The sequence below is a fragment of the Encephalitozoon intestinalis genome (assembly GCF_000146465.1).
Source record: "Encephalitozoon intestinalis ATCC 50506 chromosome IX sequence".
NCBI classification, from domain to species: Eukaryota; Fungi; Microsporidia; family Unikaryonidae; genus Encephalitozoon; species Encephalitozoon intestinalis.
Window position 1 is genome coordinate 81,719 of NC_014423.1, and position 23,942 is coordinate 105,660.

The window sequence follows — 23,942 nt, forward strand, 5'->3', positions numbered from 1 at the left end:
TTGCTTTAATGGGGATGAGAACAATGAATTACAGCAGCACTGGTTAGATAACCTGCCAGAAGGGTCAGTATCCCATGGATCCTGTTTACCTTTGGATGGTTGAACATCGGTGGAATCATTTCAATAGACACCATGAACATTATGCTTCCCAGAGCAAGTCCTTTGAAGATACCTCTGATAGTCTGGTTGAAGAACCCAGGAGCAGAGCCTATCATGATCCCGATGGGTGTGAGGGACGAGTAGAACACAGCGAGAATCAAGCCGCTTGAAAAGTTAAATCCTGAAGTGAACAAGGGAACTCCAAGGGCAAAGGACTCAAGGATTTTGTGTAGAATGAGCCCCATCTCCATCGAGCCTATCTTGTCAATAGAGTTGAATGCCAGTCCCTCGAAGAACGAATGGATGGAAATTCCTAGTATGTATATAAATACTTGTGTCTTCGAAGATGTATTCTTTATAGCTTCACTAGGATCGCAACATCCTAGTCTCTCCCCCTCTTTTTTGGAGTCATGGGCACTCGAGGCTTTTGCAGAAATTTGAGGAGACTTGATGTTTTTTTTCGCATCTACTACGTGATGGATATCTTTTCCATGGCACCCGCCCCCATGGGCATGTTCCTTCTTTTCATTTTCCTCACAGTGCTTGTGTTTTAAAACAATAGAGTCAATGGCCAAAAGAAAGATAAAGGAAAGGCCGGCAGTGAAGAATCCAAGAATGGGAGACTCATGGGAATGGTGGCCATGGTTGTGGTCATGTTCTTTGCCTCCATGGCAGTCGGAGACCATGTGTGGACTCAGCTCCAGAAGCTGAACACCAAGAAGAAATCCTGCTGTTAGAAGAGTCAGAAAAGGGAATATCCTCTTGACTACTTTTAGAGAAGTAATGACTTTTGGACTCAAGCAAATAATTAGTGACGACGAGAACACCATTGCTGCAAACAACACTACTTGTGAATTCATTTTTGAAGGGTGGTAAAATGTTTGATATTGAATATAGCCTAAAACATAATTCAGCTGCATGTCTTTGCTATCTCCTTTCCTATGGAGTTCTTATCTCTTATTCCCAACTTCACTATCCTCTTCAGATTCTCAGAAATGCCATTGTTTCCACATAGAACTGCATCTGCTATATATTCATACACATCCCTCCGGGAAATTCCTAGTCCCTCAATATACCCAAGGAACATGGAAACCACATCTCTACTATCTCCAAGAAGATCGATAGATAAGCAATATCCCTTGTCCTTCATCTTGAAGTGTCTTTCTCTCATCTTGGCCTTCTTGATGTCTTTTCTATGCTTTACATATTCTCTCTCGATTAGAGCCCTCTCCTCTCTATCAAAAGGCAGCATCTGGGTAGGAGGGCTTTGGAGCCAGATGATGCTTGCCATTTCCTGCAGATGGATATAAAAATAAAAAAATGATAGAGTTTCCATGGGTGTTCCCTCACTATTTAGGTGGCTACAACTCTCCCATAGGGAGGCAGTGCACAGCATCATGGAAAAGCCATCTGTAGACTGTCTGTATCTCGACTTTAATGCAATAATCCATACATGCATCAAGCCCGGGTTGGGGTCTGAGGAAGAGATCGAAAGAGATCTGTATAAGACCGTGGGAGACTTCATTGACTACATCCTCCTCAGAACGCGGCCTAGGAAGCTTCTATACATAGCAATCGATGGGGTGGCTCCCCGAGCAAAGCTGAGCCACCAACGGGCACGCAGATACAAGTCTGCCCTTGGGAAGAAAGAAGGGAAGGCTCCTGTGTCTACTGGGAAGACAGATCCTACAGCGTCGTCAATAAGCGAGAAGACTGAGGAGGCCACCGATGTGGAGTTCACAGGAGAAAGCTCCCTATACGACAAATTCATTGCAGAAGATCTTTCTGAGTCCTCCTCTCTTGCCATGGATGTGGAGGCCGAGAAATTCGATTTGAATTGCATTACTCCCGGAACACCTTTTATGGAAAGACTCCATAATGTTCTGATTTCCTATATCCAATACAAGCTCAGCAAAGACCCAGAGGTTTCCCATCTGAGAATAATATACTCCAGTTACCTGGTTCCTGGAGAAGGGGAGCAGAAGATCATGAGCTTCATAAGAAACCAAATTCCAGCTGCAAAGAACGATGTTCACATGATTTACTCGCCTGATGGAGATCTGATCTTTCTTGGGCTCTCTCTTTACAAAAGCAGGGTGTTGATAATGAGGGACTACTTCAGTCCAAGCAAAGCACGCAAGAAAAAGATCTGCACAAAATGCGGGCGGACAGGACATTCAAATGATGAATGTGGAGTGTTTGACAACTACCACTTTGTGTATGTTAACATTGCGGAGCTTAGATCAAGACTTATCAGGGAGTTCAGAAAACACACGACACAGAGATTCAACGAGGAAAGACTTCTAAGCGACTGGATATTCCTTTGCTTTCTGCTTGGAAATGATTTTGTGCCATCGATCCCGTGCCTCGACATAAGATTCCATTCCATCGATACTTTAACAGAGATTATGATGAAAAACTTTTCGGAGACGAAGTCATACATCACCTGCAATACATCCATCAACTACCAAGTGCTTCGGAACTTCTACACTATTCTTGCTCGCAAGGAAGACGGTCTTTACCACCGGAAGTCACAGTCTCTGGACAGACTTAGAGAGGAGTTGAAGGACATGCCGAACATTATCTATGAGAAGATTCCAATTCATACAAAAACAGGAAAAATTCAATATTACACCTCGAAGCTGAATGCCAAAACAGACTCTGACATCAAGAACATATGTTATGAATACATCAAGGCACTCTACTGGGTATATTCATACTATATTCTTGGATACACCGGATGGGACTGGTATTATCCACACCATTTTGCACCTCTTGCAGCAGATCTGTCGAAGCTTTCCATCAGTGAGATCCGAATCAACTCTGGGCTTCCCTTGAGGCCTCTAGAGCAGCTTTTGGTTGTCCTCCCGCCAATGAGTAAGGGAATGGTTCCCCGAGAGCTTCAACCGATATTCAACAACTACAAGGACTACTATCCAGAAGATGTAGAAACCGACATGTTTGATAAGGTTTATCTGTGGCAAGAAGTTGTTCTTCTTCCGTTCATGGACTTCCGAAGTATTTTGTCCGAAAATGCTTCAAGATTCAACTCCCTTGGATATGAGGATTTAAGCAGAAACCTAAGAAGTTTAGATCTGTTCTTCACAGTTGACAAGAAGTCTACAGAGACCATCTTGAACATGTACTCGGAGCTCAAGCCAATGTGTTTTATCAAAGACCCTGGATACACCGGAAATCTCTCCCCTTATTCATCTGCAAGCTTCCCTGGAGACATGGCTGAGTACAACGGTACTCAATTCGTTAACAGAACCATTGCGGGCTTGATAGAGCCGAAGAAGAATTAAATACCGCCTCTGAGTTTTTAATCGAAATCCTTCATATCAAATCTCACCACTTCCAGCTCTCTTGTTCCTGTGTCCAGAACAACCACTTCATGTCTCTTGGAAAACTTTGGGATTGTAAAAAACAATGTGGAGTTATCTTCGGATTGCCCATCAAGAAACTCGTCGGTGCCTCCTACACAGAAATAGTCGATTGGATCCGCCACAACAAATAGGTCTTTTCCTGAGAAAGGCACCGATGGCACAGTATCAGGGGCTGTTGGACAGACATGGCCCGCTTTCATTAGCACTCTCATTGCATTTATAATGTTCCTTTCACTGTTCATACTTTTTGGCCTTATATCTTCTATCTTCTCCATGTCCAGATGCATTTTGTATTCAAAGGCCTCTCCCTGGACATCCTTCAGGTCCTGGGGGAGATATCTTAGAATATCTTCAATCACAAATCTTGTTGTGGTTAGTACCTTTCTTCCATCTATGTCCAACCGGCAGGGATTTGCGTGAGAAGCCACAGCAAATGTAAACAGCTTTGGATGGACAGGCATCAAAGGTAGAATTTTCGATCCAAAGTCTCCTGTGTTTGGAACAAGATTAATCTTTGCCTTGGCATATCCCAGAACATCATCCAGCTCAGAAAGCATCTGTCTACTGACTTCCTTGCTCTCCCCAAAAAAACTTCCAATGACAACATATTCGCTCACCCCAACGATTCTCAGGTAGTCGCATAGAACCATCATTCTTTCTTTGTTTTTACTTCCATCGTCTAGAGAAAGTCCGCTTATGAAGCAGAGCCTTTTGCCTGGCCTTACTTCGCTAAAACCCAAAGGAAGGCTCCGGGGATTCGAAAACGGGAAAATAATGTCCTCTGCAAGGAATTTTCCCTTTTTTGCTCTCCTTCCTTGGACTCCGACACACATCCCGGTGCATAACACAAAATGCTTCCGGTATATATCCCCGACATCGAGGAACTCAAGCTCTATTCTCCCACTCCCGTCTTCTAAGAGATATTTTATGTCCTCTGTGTAGTATGTCTTCGTTTCCACCTCTTTGAGCTTCTTGGATTTTCTGTCGATCTTGTCGAATATCGAAGGCTTCAAGTCGCTGGCCACAAAAAGAGTCCCGACAATCACACATGTTGAGGTATCCAACTCCTCCTCAACCCCAAGAATCGTGTCCAATATAGGAACCCCGTTCTGGGCCCTTACAGACCTTATAATATAAGGCTTTAACTCTGCAAGCCTTGCATCATATGTTCTGTTGAATTGGTGCTCGTAGCTCACCGATGCCAGATCATCCATAAGAGAAACAGGGGTTAAAGAGGTCTCGTCCCATGGAAAGTAAATAGTTTATTGAAGTGTTGAGGCCATGAGGGTTTATAATAGAGAAGGCCTATCTCCGGAAATGTATATAGAACTCATGGATACTCCCGGCAACCTCCTCTAATATCGGCAGGTCAAAGGGAAAAAAGTATAGGCAGTCGTGGTCGTGGCTGGAAAACTCTTTGCATTCGTAATCAAACAGCTCACAAAACATCTCAACCACATTCTTGTTCATATATCTCGCCATTCCAGAACTGAAGATCCGTTCTATGATGTCCTTTGCATCTGCTACAGACTCTCTTCTGAAGCAAGAGATATACAAAAGACATTGATGAGCTGCAACCGATTGGATCGAAAGAGACTTTCCATACGATCGGACATAGGCCTGATAGTCTTGGACATACATTGCCTTAAGACCCTCGTCCACTTTGCACCTCACAATTAAAGATGATAGATAGGGAAGAAACGCAATTGGATTTTTGCGGACTAGTTCGAGCAGAAACCCAAAGACTGCTTGTGGATTTCGATGGCATAGCTTGAAGAGGAGGAACTGGATGTTCCGTGTCCTTGAGAGCATCGAAGTCTCAAAGGCCTTGAACACCTCGTCGATCTTGAAGTCGTATATAGCATTGTCTAGATTCTCATATGCAAATAGAAACAGCTTGATCTTCTCTCTGAGCTTTGCATGGCCTCCCTCTATAGGTGTGTCGTAGTCGGAAACCACCTCGTCCCATTCATCCTGCGTCAGTATCCCATGCATCACACTGATGTAGGCATCAAGATTCGTAAGTTCCCGTACAAGACTCTGAATGGTAGGTCTCATCAATGTTCTATCATGTGCGTAGAGTACCATTCTGTCTGCAACAGACAGATCAATAGGCGCCTTCCTCAAGCTCTCCAGGAATTCCAATCTTTCTTTATAAGTTAACGCCATGGGGATCAATTTTTTTACAGTTTAATGCAAAAGTTCGAATCTACAAGACTAAAGATATTTATTTGGTATTATTTTAAAGACATCTTATCTCTTCCCGGTGGGGGCCCTGATTTCCACTCCTCCTCAAGCCTCTTGTAGTACTTCTTGTGTTCCTCCAAGTTCGAGAGGGCTTGATTGTATAGGAATCTGAAGTCTTCAAACACTAGGGAAAACGAGTCTGCCAGAGGAATCGATATCTTCTCCAACAGATTGACATCTTCAGATATGTCTTGAAGGGTTCTACGATAATTATCATCGTCGTACATCTCCGACCAGAATGCAATCGAGTTCTTGTTGAAGATTCTGTAGTCCTTGTAGCACGATCCAAGATCGGCTATCTTCACGATCATTTTGAGCTCGATCTCCGATATTTCTCCAGCCGCCTTGTTCCTTATCTTTCTCCCTTTCCTTTCCTCAAAGTATTTAGTATTGAACTCCTCGATTATCTCTTTGTTCATCTTCAAGTCCGTTGCAAATATCATTTCTTTGATGAAGTTCAATTTTTCCCTCATCTCTTCATCCTCCAGGTCTCCAAACAGTGCATGCCTATACTTGCTGATAATCCTTTTGCATATAGTTGCATGGATCAGTTCAAAGGACATTGTTTCATCAGAGTTCCCGTACAGGCTCGACAGTCTTTCGATCTTTTCTCGGTTTTTCTCTCCAGGATGCCCTATATCGTGTAGTACAAGCGCTATCATCAAGCACATCTTATCCATTATCGGTAAAGAGTATTTCTTCTCCAGTCTTTGAAGAATAAAGTCCCCAAAATATAGTGTGTTTATCAAATGATCAAGGTTGTGGTACTTATGGGGAAGCATATGAAAAAATGAAAATGAAAAAAAGGAGTCCAATGTCTCCGGACTCACCCCAAGAAGACTAAACCTAGAATCTCTCAGAATCGTTTTTATAGCTGCCGATATTCCATCGGCAAGAGATATTTCTTCTAGGTGAAAGAACCTGTAAGAAAATAAATTCATTGGAAGGTCTTCCATCGACTTGGAGCCAAAGTCCTTTCTATCTTGAACAGTTCTTATTATTACATCGAATGCATCCTTAGATATCTCTTTATCTTGATTCATTCCCGTTTGGATTTCTACCAAGGGTCGATATACAAAGTATTTCTTTATTCTATGCCTTTTGATACGGTTTTTTCTTTAATTTAATATTAAAAAATTTATTCGTTAACAATAACCATATCTTCAGGTAATATCATGTAGCCGAAAAGTTAAAATTTTCTCTTTCATTTTCTATAACAGAAATTCCCAGATTGTTTTTGAATGCCTGGACTGCGATGATATAATGAGGTGTCTTGAGATCGACCTTTAGAGAAAGGTTTCCTGTTATGAGGTCGAAGACCTTTTCCTTTGTATCTGGGTGGCACATTCTTCCCTCATACATGATTTTATAGCTCTTGTTTTCATCAAGCCCTCTAATGCTTTCCAGAACTTTCCCTTCATCAAACCGGAAGAATTCTTCCAGAGGCCTTATAGGGAGTACATATTCAAATCTCGTTTCTGATTCCCGAAGCTTGGAAAATAGTGCTGAAGACGACTCACTACTTCGGTTCTCTAGGAACAGAATACATCTGTATCCATCGTGTTTGCGAAACTTTGTTGAGCTTTTATATTCTTCAATTTCCTCTTCAAGAATCTTTCGAATGCTTTTTCCTGCAGTATCTTTCTTTGGGGTCTCAATCAGCCCCTCTAGCTTTCCAACCACTTCTTTTAGTCCTTTGGTCTCTTTGTTCAGACGGCAGGAGACAAAGAAGCCAGTTCTCATGGGGTGATGGCGTGATATCTCTTACAGCCTTGCCCCGGAGATCTAAATGGAAGGAAAATCCGACGTGGAAATCATAGAGGAGTACACCGAGCTTCTTGGAAGCCATGAAAGCCTGTACAGAAGAAAGACATTGCTTGCAGGTGTTGAAGAAAGAGATCTGTCCTACTTCAACTTCATTGGACAGAACAAATGTAGGAAAACAGTTGTAGGGTTGTTTGGTTTTGGAGGAGCAGGAAAAACATCCTTGGTTAAGCTGCTTGGAAGCAGAAGTACCATCCAGGCCACTCGTGAGTGTCTATCTACAGAGACCCCTTATGAGGCCGAGAGAAGATGCACGATCCATGTCCATCCGACCACTGTTTTCTTGCAAAGAAAAAACGGTATTTCACACATAATGACACTTTTAGACACACCCGGACATGCGGATCTGATTCCAGAGACCATCAAGACATTAGAACAGGTAGATACAGTTGTTATGGTTCTTGACATCTGTAGAGATTTATCTCTCCAGTACGAACTACTTTTTGGTGCTATTGAAGCAAGTAAAAAACCTTTGATTGTGGTATTCAACAAGATGGACCTCATTGGAAAAGAAGGCATTGCAGTTGCAGCTAGCAGGATAAAATATCTTCGAGATATTATTGAAGCATACTTAAATCCCAGATGCTGGTTTGTAAGCTCTTTCAAGGAGTCCAAGCTCAGTAAACTGGATACAACCATAGGCAGATTAATTGAAGAGTATGTAGATGACTTCGATTCATTTATAGAAAGAATTATCAGTAAGGAGCCAATAACACATGGCGATAGAGACAAGATGGAATGTCTAACTGGGTTTCTATGGGTTGGGGGAGTATTATTGTGCAGCCTTGTGCCTAAAACCGACATCGGTGTAGGATTCCAAGTTGAAGTGTATGGTACTACCCTGACAATTGAAAGACTCTATCTTCCATTTCCAGGATGTCTTGTGAAAACCCAACAAATTCAAAGCAAGATTGGAGTATTGGCAAAGTTCCCAGAGGACATGCTACAAAAGGTTGTGATCCCGGGATTCCAAAGGGACCCGAGATTGATGAAGGAGGTTCTTAAAAGAAAAGGAGTGGAATATGGTAATCCAGAGTTTCTTGAAGTAGAAGATCCCCTGGTTCGAGTCCAGGTGAGTCCTGATAATGAAGATCACTTCTCATTGGGGACTTGGAAGTTAAGGTTAATGTATCCAAGTCTGAAGATCGACGGAAAGATTCTGTATGGAGACGGGGAGTTGTTTATGGATACAGTGCTGTATGACTTAAGGAATAGCCTAGGCATAAAGTTTGAGGTTCTAAGTGTTTCTTCAAATCTTAAGGAAATCTTTGGAGTCTCGTTTACAGAGGAAGTGGATACAGGAAGAGGCCTGGTAGTTGTCAAGGGAGGCCCTACCAGAACTATGGGCAAAATCCATGACTTTGGAGCAGTAGAGAAACGGATACTGGACAGGGGACTTCTGGCCAAAGATCCCTTTGTACATTCATATTTAGAAGTATCTCCTGTGAGCGAAGAAGTGGAGTTGGAATGTCTTAAAAGGTTGGAGAATTCTGTGATCGGACATGTCTCACTTCTAGAGCCTCTATATCTAGTCGAAATAGTATATACTTCAGACTCCGAGGATTTGGTCAATGAAGTGATCACCTCTTCCTTTGGAGAAATCATCTCCCGAAAGCCTTCTCCCTTCAACGAACTCAAAAACATCCTGTGCTACATCCCTGTTCCAGAGTCGTTTGGGTTTGAGACCGACCTTAGGGTCTATTCCTGCTCAAGAGCAGACTGCGTCAAGATACCCTTTTATTGGCGTCCTGTGGCAGACAAAGACAGGACTCACCGTCTAGCTAGATTCATAAGAAAAGCCAAAAGGCCCGAGCCATAGAATATTAGGCCGCAGACATCCTTTATTAATGAAGAGTTACTTTTTCATTCCACTTTCCAATACTGCAGCCCTGTAGCTTTCATATATTTCTCCTGCAGTGTGATCAATGAGTCCATAGATATGGGTACTGAGAAGCAGCTCCCTCAATGCAGGAAGGTCGCAATGCTCCGGGTTGTCTATACTCACCTTTCCCCACTGATAGTTTCTAGCCCGTGAGTCGAGGTTTTCTCCATCTGCAGAAATGATCAGAAACGGAACAAGGCTGTTTAGATCATTTCCTGCTGTCGGGGAGGAATAGAGCTCGGGATCATCCAGGTTAAATGTAGGGATCTTGTAGTATTTTAGCTGTCTTATGACCTGCTTCTTGATCTCAATTCTCTCAGAAATACTCAGCCCGTCGGCTTTACTGATCACAGGGATAATGTTAACCAACCCCGAGATCTTCTTCAGAAACACAATGTCTCTGTTCTTAAGCCCAAAAGATGTTGAAGGTATGAAATACAGGAGGCAATGGACTCTTGTGTCTTCGTACTTGGGATTTCTCCGGATCTTGGATTCCTCTGTTATGAACATGTCTAGCTGAGCTTTGATAAAGTTACAGATTGTCTCCTGGATCTCTGTATCGTCAAAGGTTTCTCCAAACCCTGGCGTGTCTATCAGGGTGATTCTTTGCATGATTCCTTCGCAGTCCAGGTTAAGCATATAGAGATCGATCCCTTCTTGGCCTTTCGATGTGATAATCTCTTTCCCTATCAGAGTGTTGAAGAACGATGACTTTCCAGATCCCTTCGGCCCGGCTGCCATGATCGTGAATCTTCTGTTCTGTCTCCGAATAATCATTTGTTTGTTTATTAGCCTAAAGATTTAATAACAAAAGCCGGAACTTTTGGTCTCTATCATTCTAGGCAAGGTGAAAAGAAGTCTTTGAAGCACTTGCTAATAGCATGGCAAGCATCCACTCCTTCAAGAATCGAGGATTGGAGCCTCTCCTGCACAATCCTTCCGTTCAGAGATAAGTAAGCAATATTCTTTTTGTTCATTAGATATGCAACAGTAACAACAGGAGTCTTCAGGCTTTCCTCAGTAGACGTAAGGTCAATACAACCCTCCGAAACAGTGGCTGAATAGCACATATCCCTCAGAGGGATTCCAAAGTATGACAAGCACAAAGTTATGCAATTAATCATTGCAGAAAGAAGAGATCCCCCATCTTCCCGGACAATAACTTTGATGTCTGCCGATCCTTCAGGAAGCAGGACGCTACTGAAGATGTCCAGTAAAAGCCCCTCATATTCCAGTGCTCTTCTCTCGTTGATAGGCTCTTGTCTTGAGACCACGTAGAACTCAACCCCAATGCTTATCTTCCCAACCTCTCGAGAACCTCTACATGCAGCAGACACCTGGGTATTTCCCTGTCTTATCTCCACAATCCCTTCGTCTCCAACCATTCTTCTCCTTGCCTCGACCCTTCTTAACTCCTTGGGCTTTCTTCCATCTTCTCGGAATCCCTGTTCAGAGACTAGCATGGCACCAGGACCGAAACAATTTTGCATAAAATAGCCTTTTGGAGCTGAAAAAAGATTCGCTGGGGAAATCCTCTAAAACACAATGGGCCCTGAGTATGCACAATGTAAGGATTTACTTAATTCCAAGAACGTTCGGGATATTGTAAACATATCGAGGCTGCTTGGAATGCCACAGAAGGCCACATACTTTACCCTGGCAATTTATTACAAATATATCTTCATGCTCAAGGACAGAGAGGCCATTCCAATAGGTGCAGCATGCATATTACTATCTGGAAAGGTAAATGGATCACTGAGAAGCCTTGGGCAGATTCTAAGGACAAGCTACAAATACTATGGAATGGATCCAGAAAGGTTTTTTCAGGAAGACTACAAGGATGCAATCGACATTGAACTTCATGCTTGTATTGCAATGGACTTTAACTTCGAGATGGAGGATCCTTATGGATTTCTGGAGAAGATGTGCATGGACAACGACATTGACAGGTCAAGGGCGCAAACTATATGGGTTATGCTGAACGATACAATGTATCTACCCTTCGTACTGTCGTTCAGCATAAAAAGCATTGTTGTAAGCTGTATATTTATTTCAGACATTGTCAGGGGCAATGGAGAAGAGGACATCAATGGATTCAAAGACAAGTACAAGCTCGCTGAAATTGATAGTGCAGAAATCGGGTTTATTTCCAACGAGATTGTATCGTTCTATGAGCGTGTATTGAAATAGACAGACATCCACATCGAAAGATTGGCTTCTGAATGATGTTATGACATGGTATTTTTGCAACATTCATCCACCCAGGCTGAATACACATCGATGCCTGTGGTAAGCTTGTTTGCTTCGCAGGTGAAGCTTGCGTCACACACAGAGCAATTTGCAAATCCTTTCATCAATGGCCTCTTGACTGTACATTGGACAACGTTTTCATGGTTGCAGACCGGACAGTTGAATCTCTTTTCGAGTTTGGACTGCCTTTTTGGGGCGTTAATCTTTCTCTTTACCCTTTTCCTACTCATAAGGGGATCTTTGAAGCTAAATTAACATATCTCTTGGATACATGAGGGTGGGATTTCCAACCCAGAAATGGACATACTGGATGCTGAGGAAAGTGATGTTGATTTAATCGAGCTTCAAGGAGAGGTTGAGAATATGGAGGCCTTTGATGGGAGGCTCAACAAGGAGCTTGTTCAGCTTGAGTTTGGAACATGTGTTCTTCACGGAAGAAAGATTGACAAAGAGTTTAATATCATTGAGACAGACGTCTGCAACGGAAGGCCTTGTTTAAAAGTCATAAAGAAGGTTAAATGTGTATATTTATTTGATAAGCCTCCTAGGTATAGAAGCTCAGGCCTAGGGCGTGGAAACTAAGCATCCGTGTTGCACACAATGCATTTTTCGTCTCTGTCTAAAATCAGCTTTTCCAAAGTAATATTCTTCTCCCCGCTGTAGAATATGAAGTCGTAGTGCAGGTTTGTTGCATCTATCAACCCGCATGCCAAGCTTGCACACACAGAGTTAATAAAACACACATTCGGAATTATCTCGTCAAACATCCCAACAACATCAAATGCATTTACTTTCAGATTCTCCTCTGCAAGAGCATTGAATTCATTGATTATTTTCTTGATCTTTTCCTCCCTACTTCCCGGCTCCTCTCTCCTGAGCTCTACCAAGGACCGGAGTGTTTTCTCTCTGTTTTCCGGTGTTATCTTCTTTGGCAGAGATCCCAAAGAACATATCTCAGGGCCGTCTTCTCTGTATAACTCCCTGATACAATATAAACATGAAGAGCCTCTGTAGACTGCCTTTGCATGTGCCCTGTATCCACTTATTCCACAGTCGATAAGAAGTTTACACTCAGATTTTCGGAACATCAGGTTCAGGTTCATTCTTCCTTCGATGTTGTCAAGAGCCCCAAAGATCACGTCGTACTGATTCAAAACATTGATAGGAACCTCCTCTATCCTTCGTACTAGGAAGCTTGCTCTACCTCCATACTGCTTGTTTATAAACTCGGCTGCCTTCTCTGACTTGTATTTCCCTTGATCCTCCTTTGTAAACATGAAAAGCCTGTGGAGATTTGTCAGATGAATTCGGTCATGGTCAACCACAAGTATCTTGCTCGCCCTTCCACCCAAAAGCTTCAGTAGCTCCATTCCAGTTCCTCCACATCCTGAAATTAGTTACTCGCCACTTACCAACTAGAACTATCCTCATAAAGGGCATAGGCAAAAGACATTTCACATTCAAGACATACTCATTTTTATTTGAGACTCTCATGTCAATGTGCTAAAAGGTCTTGAGCACATCTGGATACATCTTCATTATCTTTTCCTGTACATCAATGAGAATTAAGGCTTGATAAACAAGAAACAGCTCGTCATAGCTTACCGCACATTTCAGAGCTTCCTCATAAACATGCCTCCCGTCCTTATCGTTTCTCCCAAGGAGAATCCCTCCTAGATACACATAAGGCTTAAAGAATCTTCTATCGGCCTCAATTGCAAGCCTGAAGTATTTTTCGGCCAATTCGGCTTCGTTCTTTGTCTGTGCAGCTATCCCTTTGAGCAGAAGAAATCGAGGATCCTTCTGGAAATGCTCCTCAAAGGTTGACATCACCATCTCCAGTCTCGCATCCTTGTTCCTAATGTAGTATTCACAGGCAATAGACAGGATACTGATACTAAGTGGATGGGCTTCAAGTGCTCTGTTCAGGAACTCCTGTGCTCTTTCACTTCTTCCATGCCCCACCTCATAGATTATCCTGTCTACATACAGAAAGTCATGGTTTTCACATTCTAGTGCCATGTCAATGAACTTCTCATACAATTCATGGTTCTTGAGATTGAGATGGATCTTGGATGCATAGAATAGAACGGAGACGCTTTTGCTGTTCTTGGACACAAAGTCTTCTATGTCCATAGGTGTATCTCCGTGAAGAGTTTTAAGATACTCCCGGAGGCTGATTGAAAAAATCATCTTTTCGTTCTCTAGTAGAGAAACAGCTTCCATGTCCTTTCCCCTTACATGGACTATTCCTGCAACCACAAACCTTGATATACTGTCATCTCTCTTCTCTGCCTTCTCAAAGGCCTCATCGTACTTCCCACCTCGAATAAGCCTAACCAACTCGTCATTTACAAAAGACTCGCTTTCAAACAAATCAGGAAAGGTTGCGAAGAAGTTTTCATATGAAATCTTGGACGGGCATGCCTCCCTTGTACCTGCCATCTTCCTGGCCTCGGCCTCTGCTTCCAACTTCAAAATCTCCTGTGCAAGCTTTCTATACTTCTCGTCCTTTGTCACAAGCCCGCACAAAAAGGCATCGCAAAGGGTCTCTCTCCTCATCTCCAGAGCCCTGTGGCATTCGTATCTTAGCCTCAGAGCCTTTTCGTTGTTAAGTATGTTTATTTGGAGGGATCTCCCGGCATATGCTACTGCCTCTTTGTATGCCTTAATCTTTGCAAGACATATCGTAAGATTGTTGTATACACTAACAAGCCTCTCATCACACTCCTCCATTAGATTCAGGCACTTTAGGTACAAGACTGCAGCCTCGCTGTACATCTTCTCTTTCAACAACAAAAGACCTCTATCCATGTACTCTCTGATACTTTTCTCTCTCCGGTTTCTTCTCCATGCACGAACCCCCTGCCACACAAGTATAGCTCCAGACATCACAGTAACAGCTAGAAAAGCAGAAGTCTTCCTCCCTACCATTGGGTCCAAAATATTGCCCAATTTTTACTTCAACCTAAATGCCTGTTCTCTCAGACTTCTGGTTTCCATAAAGCTCCTTGAACTTGTCTCTAAACCTTGAACACTCCCCTCTAATCAACAACCCCAACTCATGTACCTGTTCTCTATCGGCATCAAGCAGAAAGTATAACATTGTTTCTTTGATTCTATCGACATACTCCTCGGGAAACCTCCCTTCAATCCATGAGAGACAAGAGATAATAAGCTCATAATACCTTTCCAAATGAGAGCTTGTCTGTCCAAAGTCCACTGTGGCACCAGACAAAATCATAGCCCTCGATCCAACACACATGTACATGGCCTCCAGATCCTTTGAAGCTTCTTCTCTCCTCCACTCACATACAGCGCATCCTCTAATGTACAGACAAACCATTCTTGATGTTTCCAGAGACACCCTTTGGACTCCATTAAGAAGTCTATGCAGAATCCCAATGACACTTGCATTGAAGCAAACAAAATCTTTTTGCAATCTCCCTACAAAGGCATTCAGAAAAATCGACTTCTCCTCTTCAGACCCTAGGGAACTTATGTAGTCGGATATAATACATCTCAATCTGATAGTCCTTTGGTCCAAGCTCTGAATATTCCTTAGAAACAAGTCTACAAGGATGTTCCACTTCTTTTCAGTCTCAATATGTCCAAAAATCTTTATCAGCAGATATCCAGAGTACAGCAGAAGATCTGGCTGGCTTCCTATAGATTCCACAAATAGCTCGATATATACAAGATGCTCAGGGTTCTTTACGAAGAGACTGTCAAACATAAACGCTAGCCACTCCTCCTGTAGTCCTGGATGGCAAGCAAAGACAATCATGTCGGACCATGAAATATCTCTTTTCAGGCTTTCAAGGACTCTAAGTACTTTGGACGGATGTCTTGCACGTTCTATGTCATTGTAGAACATAATGCGATCGAAAGACGTCTTCCATGGATGCAAGGATTCCAAGCTCCTATATTTTGCCACAAGAAACCTGTTATGGATTCGGTCCCATTCATCCAAGCCCACCTGTTCTACCCTCTGTAAGGTCAGTCCTTGCAGTGAGGAGTAGGCTGACGAAAAGTTGAACCCGGCCGACCCTTCCAAGAGACGGCATATCGACGGAATTGTCTCCAGAACACATACTACTGCAAAGACTTCTTCATAGAGCGACATACTCCCAGAAGAAAGAGATTCAAGACGGAATATTACCTCTTTGAGTATTCCGGAGGATGTTTTGGAGACAGAGGTGGTGAAGTGAAACCTAGATAGAAGATCAATGGTTGAAATGATCTCTCCTGCATCCTTTTCATTGATGAACATAAAGCTTGTGTGACGAGAAACTATGTCAACAAGATAAGAGATTAGTGACAGGACATATTCGTCTCTTCCATTCATAGTGTCTGGGATGTACTTGAGCACCGACTGGAGGACGATACAGCAGGCCACAATGTTCTTATCAAGGAGATTCCGTGTTACATATGTAGTTAGCCTGGAAAACATTGGAAGGAGTCTCTTGAAACACATTGTTTCATTATCTAGCAGAAGCATGACCAGACCTATTTCCTTATGGCTAAATCCACAACTGAATATTCTTTTTATCATTGACTTGTACAGGCTGTACGTCTGGCTATATCCAAAGTATCCTCGATAGTATTCAAGATCGATGTGGGACAATCCTAACTCACTGATGCAGCCAACAAAGTCCTCCATCCCAACAGGGATTATGGCTTTCTTTACGAATTCGGACATTTTCTGGTCGAAATCCACTTCCACAATCTTCTCAGCTTCTGCAAACTCCTTAAAAAAGGCCTTGAGCTCCTTCATGATCTGAGAAGTTCCCTCCTCGGCCGAGATAGGGAGATTTACAAGCAGGAAGTATCTTACATAGATGTCTGGGATGGAAAGGATGTCTGCTATGGATGGAGGCGAAGTCCCCGCTGTTGTTTCTATAATCTTCTGTCTATCTGTTTCTATGTAGAAGCCTATGTCGCGTACAACTGCCATCCAGGCCTGGTGTGGAATGAGTTTTAAGTGCAGAGCCACCAATGAAGTTCCAGGACATGTGTCGTGTGATGGAAAGTGTTTGATCTGAACACACCGATTTGACGAGCCCCAGAGCGTAACCCCGGATGTCAAGGATAGGGGATAAAAGCCTTGGGCTCGAGAAGAAAATACACAAGGCAGCACTTCTTGAGACAGTTACGGTCTTGAACGATGTTGCCGATGGCAAGAAAAAAAGAAAGAGCAGAGAGGATACTTCGGTGGCAGAGGTAAGGGAGAAAAAAAATAAGAAGGATACCCGAAAGAAAACCGATAGCCAGGGAATAAGACCCAGTAAGCAAAAAAGAAATGCAGCTAGAAAGAATGGAGAGATTACAAAGAAGAAAGTGGAGGAAAAGACAAATGAAGACAAAGACTCTACAGAATGCTTGAAAAAGATGACAAGGAAAGAAAGAAGACTGGAAAAGCTAAGAAGTAAGGGGAAAGGACTACCTTCGAAAGAATATTTTGAGAAATTTATCAAGAAGTATAAGGATGACTCTCCACAGGAGAAGGCCACCCGGGGTGTTCTCCCTTCCAAGCGGAAGGAGGACTTCCCCAAAGGAGATGGAAACAAGAGAAAGAAAGGATCCTTCTCCAAAAAAAGAAAAGGTAGAGATCAGTAAAGATCTATCCCTGGAATTAAATCTTTTCTGGGCTTTTTTCTCTCTATTGAAATGGCTTTTGTATGTGACAGCGGTATGTCTTGACCGGAATGGAGCTTTACAACAGAGCAGTATATGGACGACACATCTTCGAGTATGCAGACTTCTATTGTTTTTCTTGCTTTGAAATAAATCGGCGTCTTATCTGAAGACCAGACCTTCAAATGGACGTCTTGGTGATCTTTCTCGAAGAGAAGAGAGGCTGAAAATCTCACAGGCATCCGACCGCAAACCTTGACTCTTGATGGAACATCCACATCATATTTCAGAAATCTTATGGAGCCAAAGTCCAGGCTTCTTATGTATTCTGCTATGTTTTTAGTGTTGTTAGCCATCGAGGGATCAAAGCCGGTATTTGCAAAGAGAAACGGGATTCTTTGGAGTATATTGCTTTTCCCTTTACGGAGCAGCTCGGCCATTCCTTTGTAAATATAGTAGATAAACCAATATCGGTGGTCATTTTCCTTTTTCATACGGCGGAACAGCCTCCTGTAGTTCTTTTCTCTTTGCTCTCCCCCATCCAGCTCCTCAAGAAATTGATGAAGGATATCTCTAAAGAAGACATATCCTCCTCCACACCCGTCCGGCTCCGAGCATTCCATGATTTCAAGAAACAGGAAATGGTTCTCAATCACCTCGCTCATTCTTATTCCTGGGTTGGCTTTCTTCAGCTCCCGGAGAACCACCAGCCTTGCAATATAGAAAGTATCTTCTAGAGAAGACTCGACCTGTGCAATGCTTGTATGCTTATAAAATCTATCCATATTTGCAAAGAACAGCTTTCTGTTCCTGGATACAATCTTTCTTATACATCTAAACACATCCCTGGATCTCACGTTCACATCCATGTGGGAAACCAGGATGTCGAAGATCTCCACATCCTCGTACTTGAGGTTTGCAAGTAGACTAAGAATGTTTGCCTTGACCTTACTTCTTCGCTCTTTGAGACTTTCGCAGATCTGTCGGACTATCTCTCGGTCTATGACCAGCGTGTACTTTATGCTCATCTTCTTGAGGCATAGTGTAGAAAGCTCCCGAAGGTCTCCATCCTCATCGTTTAGTGAATCAACAATGAAGTCGAAGGCTCGGGAAACAATCCCCGGCGTGACCAGAGAGTATACAGAAGAGATTGTATTCCTACGGACGTCGGAGTATTCATCTTCAACCCCATATATCAGTGCTCCACATAGCTTTTGGTCATCAAGGCTTGTGACTTGCTTGCTCAGGAGTTTTTCGACGACCTCATCAGAAAGGTCCTTAAACTCCCCAATTGCCCTGGAGACAAACACCCGTATTGTGAGCTCCCTATCATGTATCCTGTGGCATACAGATCGGAGAATCTTTATTTTATACTTCTCGTCCTCAGAAAATCTCATTAATTGATGTAAGGCTGCAATCCTAACGTCCGGGTTTTCATCCTCAGCCTGTTTAATCAAAGAAGAAATCCTTAGGTTCCACCTCTGGCTCAAATAGACTGCCCGGACAGAGTGGTCTGGATCATCTTGGAAAGAAGGCGGAATTATGTCTGGAAAATTTCTATAATGCAACATCAGTGATATCCTCCTTACCTTGGAATTTCTATGCAAAAGCATTCTGGATATGTCTTCGTATTCAACTTGAGTGCCTCGGCAGAGTGCATTCTCCAAATACACAATTAGATGATGATCGTTGCACTCGGAGGTGCATTCCGAAGAGTGGTACTTGGATATTGGCTTGGGGCTGCAGTCCTCGAAGTCTTTGCCAATGGTGTTTAGAATCTTGCACTTCGACGGCTCGTGAAGGTCGAATATCTGCAATCCTGGAAGCATATGGGCGCGGAAGTGGAAGCTTAAAAAATACCCCTGCTCTTAGTCCATGGACGGACCAAAAAATGTCAGAGATCTTTGCAGAAAAGTGAAGGACGAGCTTTCGTTCAGAAAAGAGGTGAAGGGTATTGACTTCGAGAAGGAATGGGACTTCATGGAAATAATAAAGTCTTTTGAAACGACTGGGTTCCAGGGGACAAATCTATACAAGGCAATTGAGGAGATTGAAAGGATGAGAGGCTCGAAGATATTTTTTGGATGCACCAGCAACATAATCAGCTCTGGACTCAGAGATATTATTGCCACGCTTGTCAAGAGGAAGTATGTCCATGTACTTGTGACTACAGGAGGAGGAATAGAGGAGGACTTGATTAAGACATTCAAGCCGACCTTCTGTGGGGATTTCAACCTTAAGGGAAAGGACCTCCGAGACAACGGGTTGAACCGAATAGGAAACCTTGTAATCCCAAGTGAAAACTATGAAGACTTCGAGACGTGGCTGAACGAGGTTGTAAACGACATAACCGAGGGATATACAAAGGAACATCCAAGAATACTGACGCCATCGTCATTCATAAAAATCCTTGGAGAAAGAATAAATAACGAGTCTTCGGTGCTCTACTGGGCTGCAAAGAATAACATACCTGTATACTCTCCAGCAGTTACCGATGGATCAATTGGAGATATACTATCATTCCATCCAAGAAGAAATATGCTGAAGCTGGATATTGTCGAGGATACATATCGGATGAACTGTGAAGCTGTTTTTAATGGGGAAACAGGGGCCATCATACTTGGATGTGGGATTGTTAAGCATCACATCCTCAATGCTAATCTATTCAAGAACGGGCTTAATTACTGTGTCCTAATCAACAATGCTCAGGAGTTTGATGGAAGTGATGCAGGAGCCAATATAGATGAGGCAGTTAGCTGGGGAAAGATTAAATCCGAAGCAAAGGGAGTGAAGGTGTTTGGTGATGCAACAATCTTGTTTCCCCTGGTTGTAGCAGCCACATTTATGAAGCAGGACAAAGCCTGCCCGGAAAGATAATAAAGCCTTTATATCTGTTTGTTCAGTCTACTGTGTACTCAAGCCCGAAGCTTTTTCCATATCCACAGAGCTTCATTGATGCGTTGTATGCAGCTCCATCAGTTTCGGAGGAATCACCTGTAGATTTCATCCCCACACAATATAGAAAACACTCCATCGACTCTGTCCTGCTTGCTCTTGGTTTCAGTAGAACCACTCCATTATAGAATCTCCTGAAGTGGTTAATCATCCATTCTGTGTACTTTCCTTGGAGACACTTGCCCACAAATGAAGAGCCTGGCTTTGAAATCCTCAAGGAAGCGCTAAGTGCAGACATCAGCAACTCTATTTGGAGATACTCATCTATCTCATGGATTCCGGTTATGTCCGGAGCTCCGTCACACATTACAAGGTCTGCCAGTACTCCTTCTAGAGCCTCTACTATACTCCGTAAGCACGAGTCTGAAGTTATATCGCCCTTAATGCACACCACACCCTCCATCGGGACAATGTCCTGGACATCCACAGACACTATTTTTGGACATCCCTCCTTGGAAAGCAGCCTTTCGGATGCATACTGAGACCAGCTTCCCGGCGCCGCACATAGATCAACACACTTTCAACTCCCTCAAACAGATTGTACTCCTCGTCGATATCAATGAGCTTGTACACGCTTCTGGCTCTGTACTTGTTCTTCTTTGCAAGTCTGTAATAGACGTCTCTTTTTTCTTCTCCATCCATTCCCGGGGACAAAAACCACATTGCCATTGCACCTCATACTTTGGGCCAAAAAAGCCCCTAAATGTTTAGTCTGATGTCTGTTGTGTACGGAGTCCTGTTTCTCTTGAACTCCATAGTTATACTCGACGAAAAGAGATTTCTGTCCAGAGTGGGCCTTCCCTTATCTCCAGAAGCCAGAGGCATCCTTGGCCCAAGCCGTAAGAAGGTTGTCGACTTGATCAGAGCGATCAAGACCGTAATGAAGATTCCTTTAATAGTGTTGAATATAATGTGTATAACATACGAGGTATTTCTTGGATAGAAAGGAGGAGTGGATTCTGTTTATTTCACAGAGTATCGCTCAGATCATGGCAGTCTATCTCGAACGAAGCGTCGCCGTCCTTGTCGGATTCCTCGGATACCACTGCATTGTTCCTAAATAAATCATTGGAGTCTAAAGCCTTTTCATTTATCTTGTGGATTCTTTGTATCTCTTTGATGTAGTTCTTGTCATAACAGCAGTTTCCCAGTGAGTTTCCGAACTGCCTCAGAGCCCTCTTGAGAGCATCCGTTGCTGCTTCTTTCTTTGCTTTTTCATATGCAATGGCCTTGGATTTCTGGTTTTCCGAACTCCCAAACCCGATGTCTTCTCTGTATGTTCCATCCTTGAGCATGACCCTAACTAGGCAAGATACCCCCAGCCCAATCTTCTTGTCCCCTCCCTCTTCATAATCAATCGTCATGCTCCGTATTTCCGACGACCAGCCGTTGAATCCAAAAATCCGGTTTGCCAGGCTTATGGCCATCCAGCCCTCGACATATGCTATCTTCGACATGTTAAACCCAGGCCTGTAGCTGATAAACTCCGGCCCAAGCTTTTGCCTGAGAAGTTTCGATATCTTCTTTGCTTTCTTCTTACTAAAAGTACCGGGTCTCCAGCTCCTTGGTTCTCCTTCTTGCATAATACCCCTTAAAGGACTGCATTTCCGAAACAAGAACAAATAAATATTTCCTTGGTAGGGGTAACAAAAATGGATCCTCTCATGAGTGCGTTCAAAGCAAGAGAAAGTAAAACATTTTACAGCCCAATTCCACATAAGTATGAACAGATGTTCAAGCCAAAAAAATATGATCTAGAACACTTCGGACTGACTTTCTTCCAACGTGCAGTATGCTTCTCTGCATGCCTTGGGGCCGGGATTCTTTCGTTCCTCTACAGCATGATCAAGATAGTCCGCCTCTCTCCATCTGGGTTCATTCTTCCATACACAATCTCAAACTTTCTGTTCTTCATTATGTTTGGGTTTCTGCTTGGCTTCAGATCCTATCTCGAAGGCTTGTTCTCTAAGAAGAAGCGCATCCACAGCTCATGGTTTATTGGCTGTACACTTCTGACCCTCTATGTTGTCTTGAAATACGACAGATACCTCCTCAACTTAGTATTCTGCTTCGTCCAAGTGACGTCGTTCATCATGTTCTCCTTGACCTTCATTCCCGGAGGAACCTCGGGTATGTCCTCCATGGTCAATATGTTCTTCAAGAAATAAATGCTTTCTATAGCCTTAACACACCGGCTTTGATGTTTGTAGCGTTAAAAGAAACTCCTGTAAAGAATTCAATCATTTACTAGATAAGAAGGAAAAGGCAATGGACAACAAGACCACCATCAGGGCTATTGCGGCCTGTGGTAGTGACGAGCTGGGCACAAGCTTTCCAAGTATGTGTAGGAGAAACACATTTGCAATGAAAATCAGGGATATCACAAGAACCTGCATCGGTGATATTAGAAGTCTTGATGGCTGGTTATACAGCAGCTCGTTGAGCTTGCTTTGCCTCTTCTTGTACTGCTGAATCTGGTTCCTATTGCTTATTTGCTTCACCATTTTGAGGGCTAAACATACGCAATTTTAAGCATCCGAAATGCCTACATCCATTGATTCTTTGCTGCACAGGTCTAAAAGTCCATATCAAACCCAAACTGCAGCCTCTGGATCTGTTTGTTATTGGTAAGCGGAATGGCAAAGCTTATGCCTACCACCGGCCCGTCCTTTGCCTTCATGACAGGAACACTTGCTCCCAGCCCAACAGATGCTCCAAGACACTCGCTATCCTTGTAAGAGTGGGACTCCATGATTGACTTGAAGCTCCTCGTTATGTTTCTATCTTCAGACACATAGCCTAACGACCAGAAGAAAAATCCTTTTGCATCCCATCTGGACACCCCCATCCGATGCGATACTTCAAAGAAGGAGTTTCCTCCAATCTTCAGTCCAGAGTTGCTTGGAGATATGCTCATTCCTCTATATCCCCGGATATTCTCTCCAAGGTAATACCTCTCTGCAATGTGTGGCTCTCCAAGTATTGTTCCTGTCGAAAGATGTATGTCTGTGAACAGGTTCCTTGGAAAAGCTTTTCTCAGAATCATTTCTGCCTGTGTCTTCAAAAATAGTCTACACGGCCGTGAGTCAAATATTCCTATCTTGCTTTTGATGTCGATTGCCCCAAGCTTCTTCCTGAGTTCTATGAATGCCTGGTCTAGATATCCAATCCGTTCTCTCCCGACACATATCCTTTGTGTTTCCCTTTCAACCTCTAGAGAGGCACGGGTATGAGGATACTCTTCATGAGGAGACTTCATTGTGTCTCTAGACCCAAATATCCTAAGAAAACTCAGAGACTTAGCCAGAACAGGTTTAGAGAACTGGAAGCTCATGTCCTTGGAGGTTGACACAGACACCTCGAGGTTCTCTGCCCTTCCAAAGAGATTCGGAAGTTTCATCTTGAGATATCCCTTCGGGACTTTCCCTGTCGTGTCCCCGCTGAAGCTAATGCTTCTCTTCTCTTCGGTCACAGACAGTCCGTCGCAAGTCTTGGCAACTGCAGAAAATATCTTAAGCTTTCGGAGTCTGCCTATAACCTCATCCACTCCGCTTTTCCCCGGAATCCCCTGGATCTCGTCAAGGAAACTTTTGTCTGTTCTTCTTGTTCCCGTTATCTTGAACATAAGATATCCTGGGGAGATTCCAATACATTAAATACTA

The 23,942-nt window shown here is 43.1% G+C and overlaps 25 protein-coding genes across 25 annotated transcripts; 8 read left to right on the top strand and 17 right to left on the bottom strand.

The window, feature by feature from the left end:
* Positions 1-5: 5 nt before the first annotated feature.
* Positions 6-959, bottom strand: Eint_090700 (putative divalent heavy-metal cation transporter; the record flags this gene model as incomplete). The annotated part of the gene is made up of 1 exon (XM_003073513.1): positions 6-959. One exon carries the CDS (start codon positions 957-959, stop codon positions 6-8), a length of 954 nt encoding a protein of 317 aa, XP_003073559.1.
* A 50-nt stretch (positions 960-1,009) lies between these two features.
* Positions 1,010-1,351, bottom strand: Eint_090710 (uncharacterized protein; the record flags this gene model as incomplete). Its single annotated transcript, XM_003073514.1, has 1 exon — positions 1,010-1,351. The coding sequence occupies one exon, from the start codon at positions 1,349-1,351 to the stop codon at positions 1,010-1,012; it is 342 nt and encodes a 113-aa protein (XP_003073560.1).
* An 82-nt stretch (positions 1,352-1,433) lies between these two features.
* Positions 1,434-3,404, top strand: Eint_090720 (5-3 exoribonuclease; the record flags this gene model as incomplete). The annotated part of the gene is made up of 1 exon (XM_003073515.1): positions 1,434-3,404. One exon carries the CDS (start codon positions 1,434-1,436, stop codon positions 3,402-3,404), a length of 1,971 nt encoding a protein of 656 aa, XP_003073561.1.
* Positions 3,405-3,421: 17 nt separating this feature from the next.
* On the bottom strand, positions 3,422-4,699 carry Eint_090730 (DNA polymerase delta regulatory subunit B; the record flags this gene model as incomplete). Its single annotated transcript, XM_003073516.1, has 1 exon — positions 3,422-4,699. The coding sequence occupies one exon, from the start codon at positions 4,697-4,699 to the stop codon at positions 3,422-3,424; it is 1,278 nt and encodes a 425-aa protein (XP_003073562.1).
* Positions 4,700-4,790: 91 nt separating this feature from the next.
* Positions 4,791-5,654, bottom strand: Eint_090740 (uncharacterized protein; the record flags this gene model as incomplete). The annotated part of the gene is made up of 1 exon (XM_003073517.1): positions 4,791-5,654. The coding sequence occupies one exon, from the start codon at positions 5,652-5,654 to the stop codon at positions 4,791-4,793; it is 864 nt and encodes a 287-aa protein (XP_003073563.1).
* Positions 5,655-5,722: 68 nt separating this feature from the next.
* Eint_090750 (uncharacterized protein) lies at positions 5,723-6,775 on the bottom strand (the record flags this gene model as incomplete). Its single annotated transcript, XM_003073518.1, has 1 exon — positions 5,723-6,775. One exon carries the CDS (start codon positions 6,773-6,775, stop codon positions 5,723-5,725), a length of 1,053 nt encoding a protein of 350 aa, XP_003073564.1.
* Positions 6,776-6,905: 130 nt separating this feature from the next.
* Eint_090760 (uncharacterized protein) lies at positions 6,906-7,475 on the bottom strand (the record flags this gene model as incomplete). The annotated part of the gene is made up of 1 exon (XM_003073519.1): positions 6,906-7,475. The coding sequence occupies one exon, from the start codon at positions 7,473-7,475 to the stop codon at positions 6,906-6,908; it is 570 nt and encodes a 189-aa protein (XP_003073565.1).
* A 46-nt stretch (positions 7,476-7,521) lies between these two features.
* Positions 7,522-9,375, top strand: Eint_090770 (FusA-like translation elongation factor; the record flags this gene model as incomplete). Its single annotated transcript, XM_003073520.2, has 1 exon — positions 7,522-9,375. The coding sequence occupies one exon, from the start codon at positions 7,522-7,524 to the stop codon at positions 9,373-9,375; it is 1,854 nt and encodes a 617-aa protein (XP_003073566.2).
* Positions 9,376-9,411: 36 nt separating this feature from the next.
* On the bottom strand, positions 9,412-10,215 carry Eint_090780 (septin; the record flags this gene model as incomplete). Its single annotated transcript, XM_003073521.1, has 1 exon — positions 9,412-10,215. The coding sequence occupies one exon, from the start codon at positions 10,213-10,215 to the stop codon at positions 9,412-9,414; it is 804 nt and encodes a 267-aa protein (XP_003073567.1).
* Positions 10,216-10,271: 56 nt separating this feature from the next.
* Positions 10,272-10,901, bottom strand: Eint_090790 (ribonuclease; the record flags this gene model as incomplete). Its single annotated transcript, XM_003073522.1, has 1 exon — positions 10,272-10,901. The coding sequence occupies one exon, from the start codon at positions 10,899-10,901 to the stop codon at positions 10,272-10,274; it is 630 nt and encodes a 209-aa protein (XP_003073568.1).
* Positions 10,902-10,983: 82 nt separating this feature from the next.
* Positions 10,984-11,628, top strand: Eint_090800 (cyclin-like protein; the record flags this gene model as incomplete). The annotated part of the gene is made up of 1 exon (XM_003073523.1): positions 10,984-11,628. The coding sequence occupies one exon, from the start codon at positions 10,984-10,986 to the stop codon at positions 11,626-11,628; it is 645 nt and encodes a 214-aa protein (XP_003073569.1).
* A 38-nt stretch (positions 11,629-11,666) lies between these two features.
* On the bottom strand, positions 11,667-11,918 carry Eint_090810 (Elf1-like putative transcription elongation factor; the record flags this gene model as incomplete). Its single annotated transcript, XM_003073524.1, has 1 exon — positions 11,667-11,918. The coding sequence occupies one exon, from the start codon at positions 11,916-11,918 to the stop codon at positions 11,667-11,669; it is 252 nt and encodes an 83-aa protein (XP_003073570.1).
* A 67-nt stretch (positions 11,919-11,985) lies between these two features.
* Positions 11,986-12,270, top strand: Eint_090815 (uncharacterized protein; the record flags this gene model as incomplete). Its single annotated transcript, XM_009163630.1, has 1 exon — positions 11,986-12,270. One exon carries the CDS (start codon positions 11,986-11,988, stop codon positions 12,268-12,270), a length of 285 nt encoding a protein of 94 aa, XP_009161894.1.
* On the bottom strand, positions 12,267-13,119 carry Eint_090820 (ubiquitin activating enzyme E1-like protein; the record flags this gene model as incomplete). The annotated part of the gene is made up of 2 exons (XM_003073525.2): positions 12,267-13,075; positions 13,101-13,119. 2 exons carry the CDS (start codon positions 13,117-13,119, stop codon positions 12,267-12,269), a joined length of 828 nt encoding a protein of 275 aa, XP_003073571.2.
* Positions 13,120-13,191: 72 nt separating this feature from the next.
* Eint_090830 (putative mitochondrial translocase) lies at positions 13,192-14,622 on the bottom strand (the record flags this gene model as incomplete). Its single annotated transcript, XM_003073526.1, has 1 exon — positions 13,192-14,622. The coding sequence occupies one exon, from the start codon at positions 14,620-14,622 to the stop codon at positions 13,192-13,194; it is 1,431 nt and encodes a 476-aa protein (XP_003073572.1).
* A 34-nt stretch (positions 14,623-14,656) lies between these two features.
* Eint_090840 (uncharacterized protein) lies at positions 14,657-16,645 on the bottom strand (the record flags this gene model as incomplete). The annotated part of the gene is made up of 1 exon (XM_003073527.2): positions 14,657-16,645. One exon carries the CDS (start codon positions 16,643-16,645, stop codon positions 14,657-14,659), a length of 1,989 nt encoding a protein of 662 aa, XP_003073573.2.
* A 125-nt stretch (positions 16,646-16,770) lies between these two features.
* On the top strand, positions 16,771-17,307 carry Eint_090850 (uncharacterized protein; the record flags this gene model as incomplete). Its single annotated transcript, XM_003073528.1, has 1 exon — positions 16,771-17,307. One exon carries the CDS (start codon positions 16,771-16,773, stop codon positions 17,305-17,307), a length of 537 nt encoding a protein of 178 aa, XP_003073574.1.
* Positions 17,301-19,154, bottom strand: Eint_090860 (uncharacterized protein; the record flags this gene model as incomplete). The annotated part of the gene is made up of 1 exon (XM_003073529.1): positions 17,301-19,154. One exon carries the CDS (start codon positions 19,152-19,154, stop codon positions 17,301-17,303), a length of 1,854 nt encoding a protein of 617 aa, XP_003073575.1.
* A 46-nt stretch (positions 19,155-19,200) lies between these two features.
* Eint_090870 (deoxyhypusine synthase) lies at positions 19,201-20,202 on the top strand (the record flags this gene model as incomplete). The annotated part of the gene is made up of 1 exon (XM_003073530.1): positions 19,201-20,202. One exon carries the CDS (start codon positions 19,201-19,203, stop codon positions 20,200-20,202), a length of 1,002 nt encoding a protein of 333 aa, XP_003073576.1.
* A 22-nt stretch (positions 20,203-20,224) lies between these two features.
* Eint_090880 (tRNA methyltransferase) lies at positions 20,225-20,683 on the bottom strand (the record flags this gene model as incomplete). Its single annotated transcript, XM_003073531.1, has 1 exon — positions 20,225-20,683. The coding sequence occupies one exon, from the start codon at positions 20,681-20,683 to the stop codon at positions 20,225-20,227; it is 459 nt and encodes a 152-aa protein (XP_003073577.1).
* Positions 20,684-20,983: 300 nt separating this feature from the next.
* Eint_090885 (Yos1-like protein) lies at positions 20,984-21,223 on the top strand (the record flags this gene model as incomplete). Its single annotated transcript, XM_009163631.1, has 1 exon — positions 20,984-21,223. One exon carries the CDS (start codon positions 20,984-20,986, stop codon positions 21,221-21,223), a length of 240 nt encoding a protein of 79 aa, XP_009161895.1.
* Positions 21,224-21,248: 25 nt separating this feature from the next.
* Eint_090890 (Rad52-like DNA repair and recombination protein) lies at positions 21,249-21,863 on the bottom strand (the record flags this gene model as incomplete). Its single annotated transcript, XM_003073532.1, has 1 exon — positions 21,249-21,863. One exon carries the CDS (start codon positions 21,861-21,863, stop codon positions 21,249-21,251), a length of 615 nt encoding a protein of 204 aa, XP_003073578.1.
* A 69-nt stretch (positions 21,864-21,932) lies between these two features.
* On the top strand, positions 21,933-22,448 carry Eint_090900 (ER to Golgi transport membrane protein; the record flags this gene model as incomplete). Its single annotated transcript, XM_003073533.1, has 1 exon — positions 21,933-22,448. The coding sequence occupies one exon, from the start codon at positions 21,933-21,935 to the stop codon at positions 22,446-22,448; it is 516 nt and encodes a 171-aa protein (XP_003073579.1).
* A 72-nt stretch (positions 22,449-22,520) lies between these two features.
* Positions 22,521-22,784, bottom strand: Eint_090910 (uncharacterized protein; the record flags this gene model as incomplete). Its single annotated transcript, XM_003073534.1, has 1 exon — positions 22,521-22,784. The coding sequence occupies one exon, from the start codon at positions 22,782-22,784 to the stop codon at positions 22,521-22,523; it is 264 nt and encodes an 87-aa protein (XP_003073580.1).
* Positions 22,785-22,855: 71 nt separating this feature from the next.
* Positions 22,856-23,905, bottom strand: Eint_090920 (uncharacterized protein; the record flags this gene model as incomplete). Its single annotated transcript, XM_003073535.1, has 1 exon — positions 22,856-23,905. The coding sequence occupies one exon, from the start codon at positions 23,903-23,905 to the stop codon at positions 22,856-22,858; it is 1,050 nt and encodes a 349-aa protein (XP_003073581.1).
* Positions 23,906-23,942: the final 37 nt, after the last annotated feature.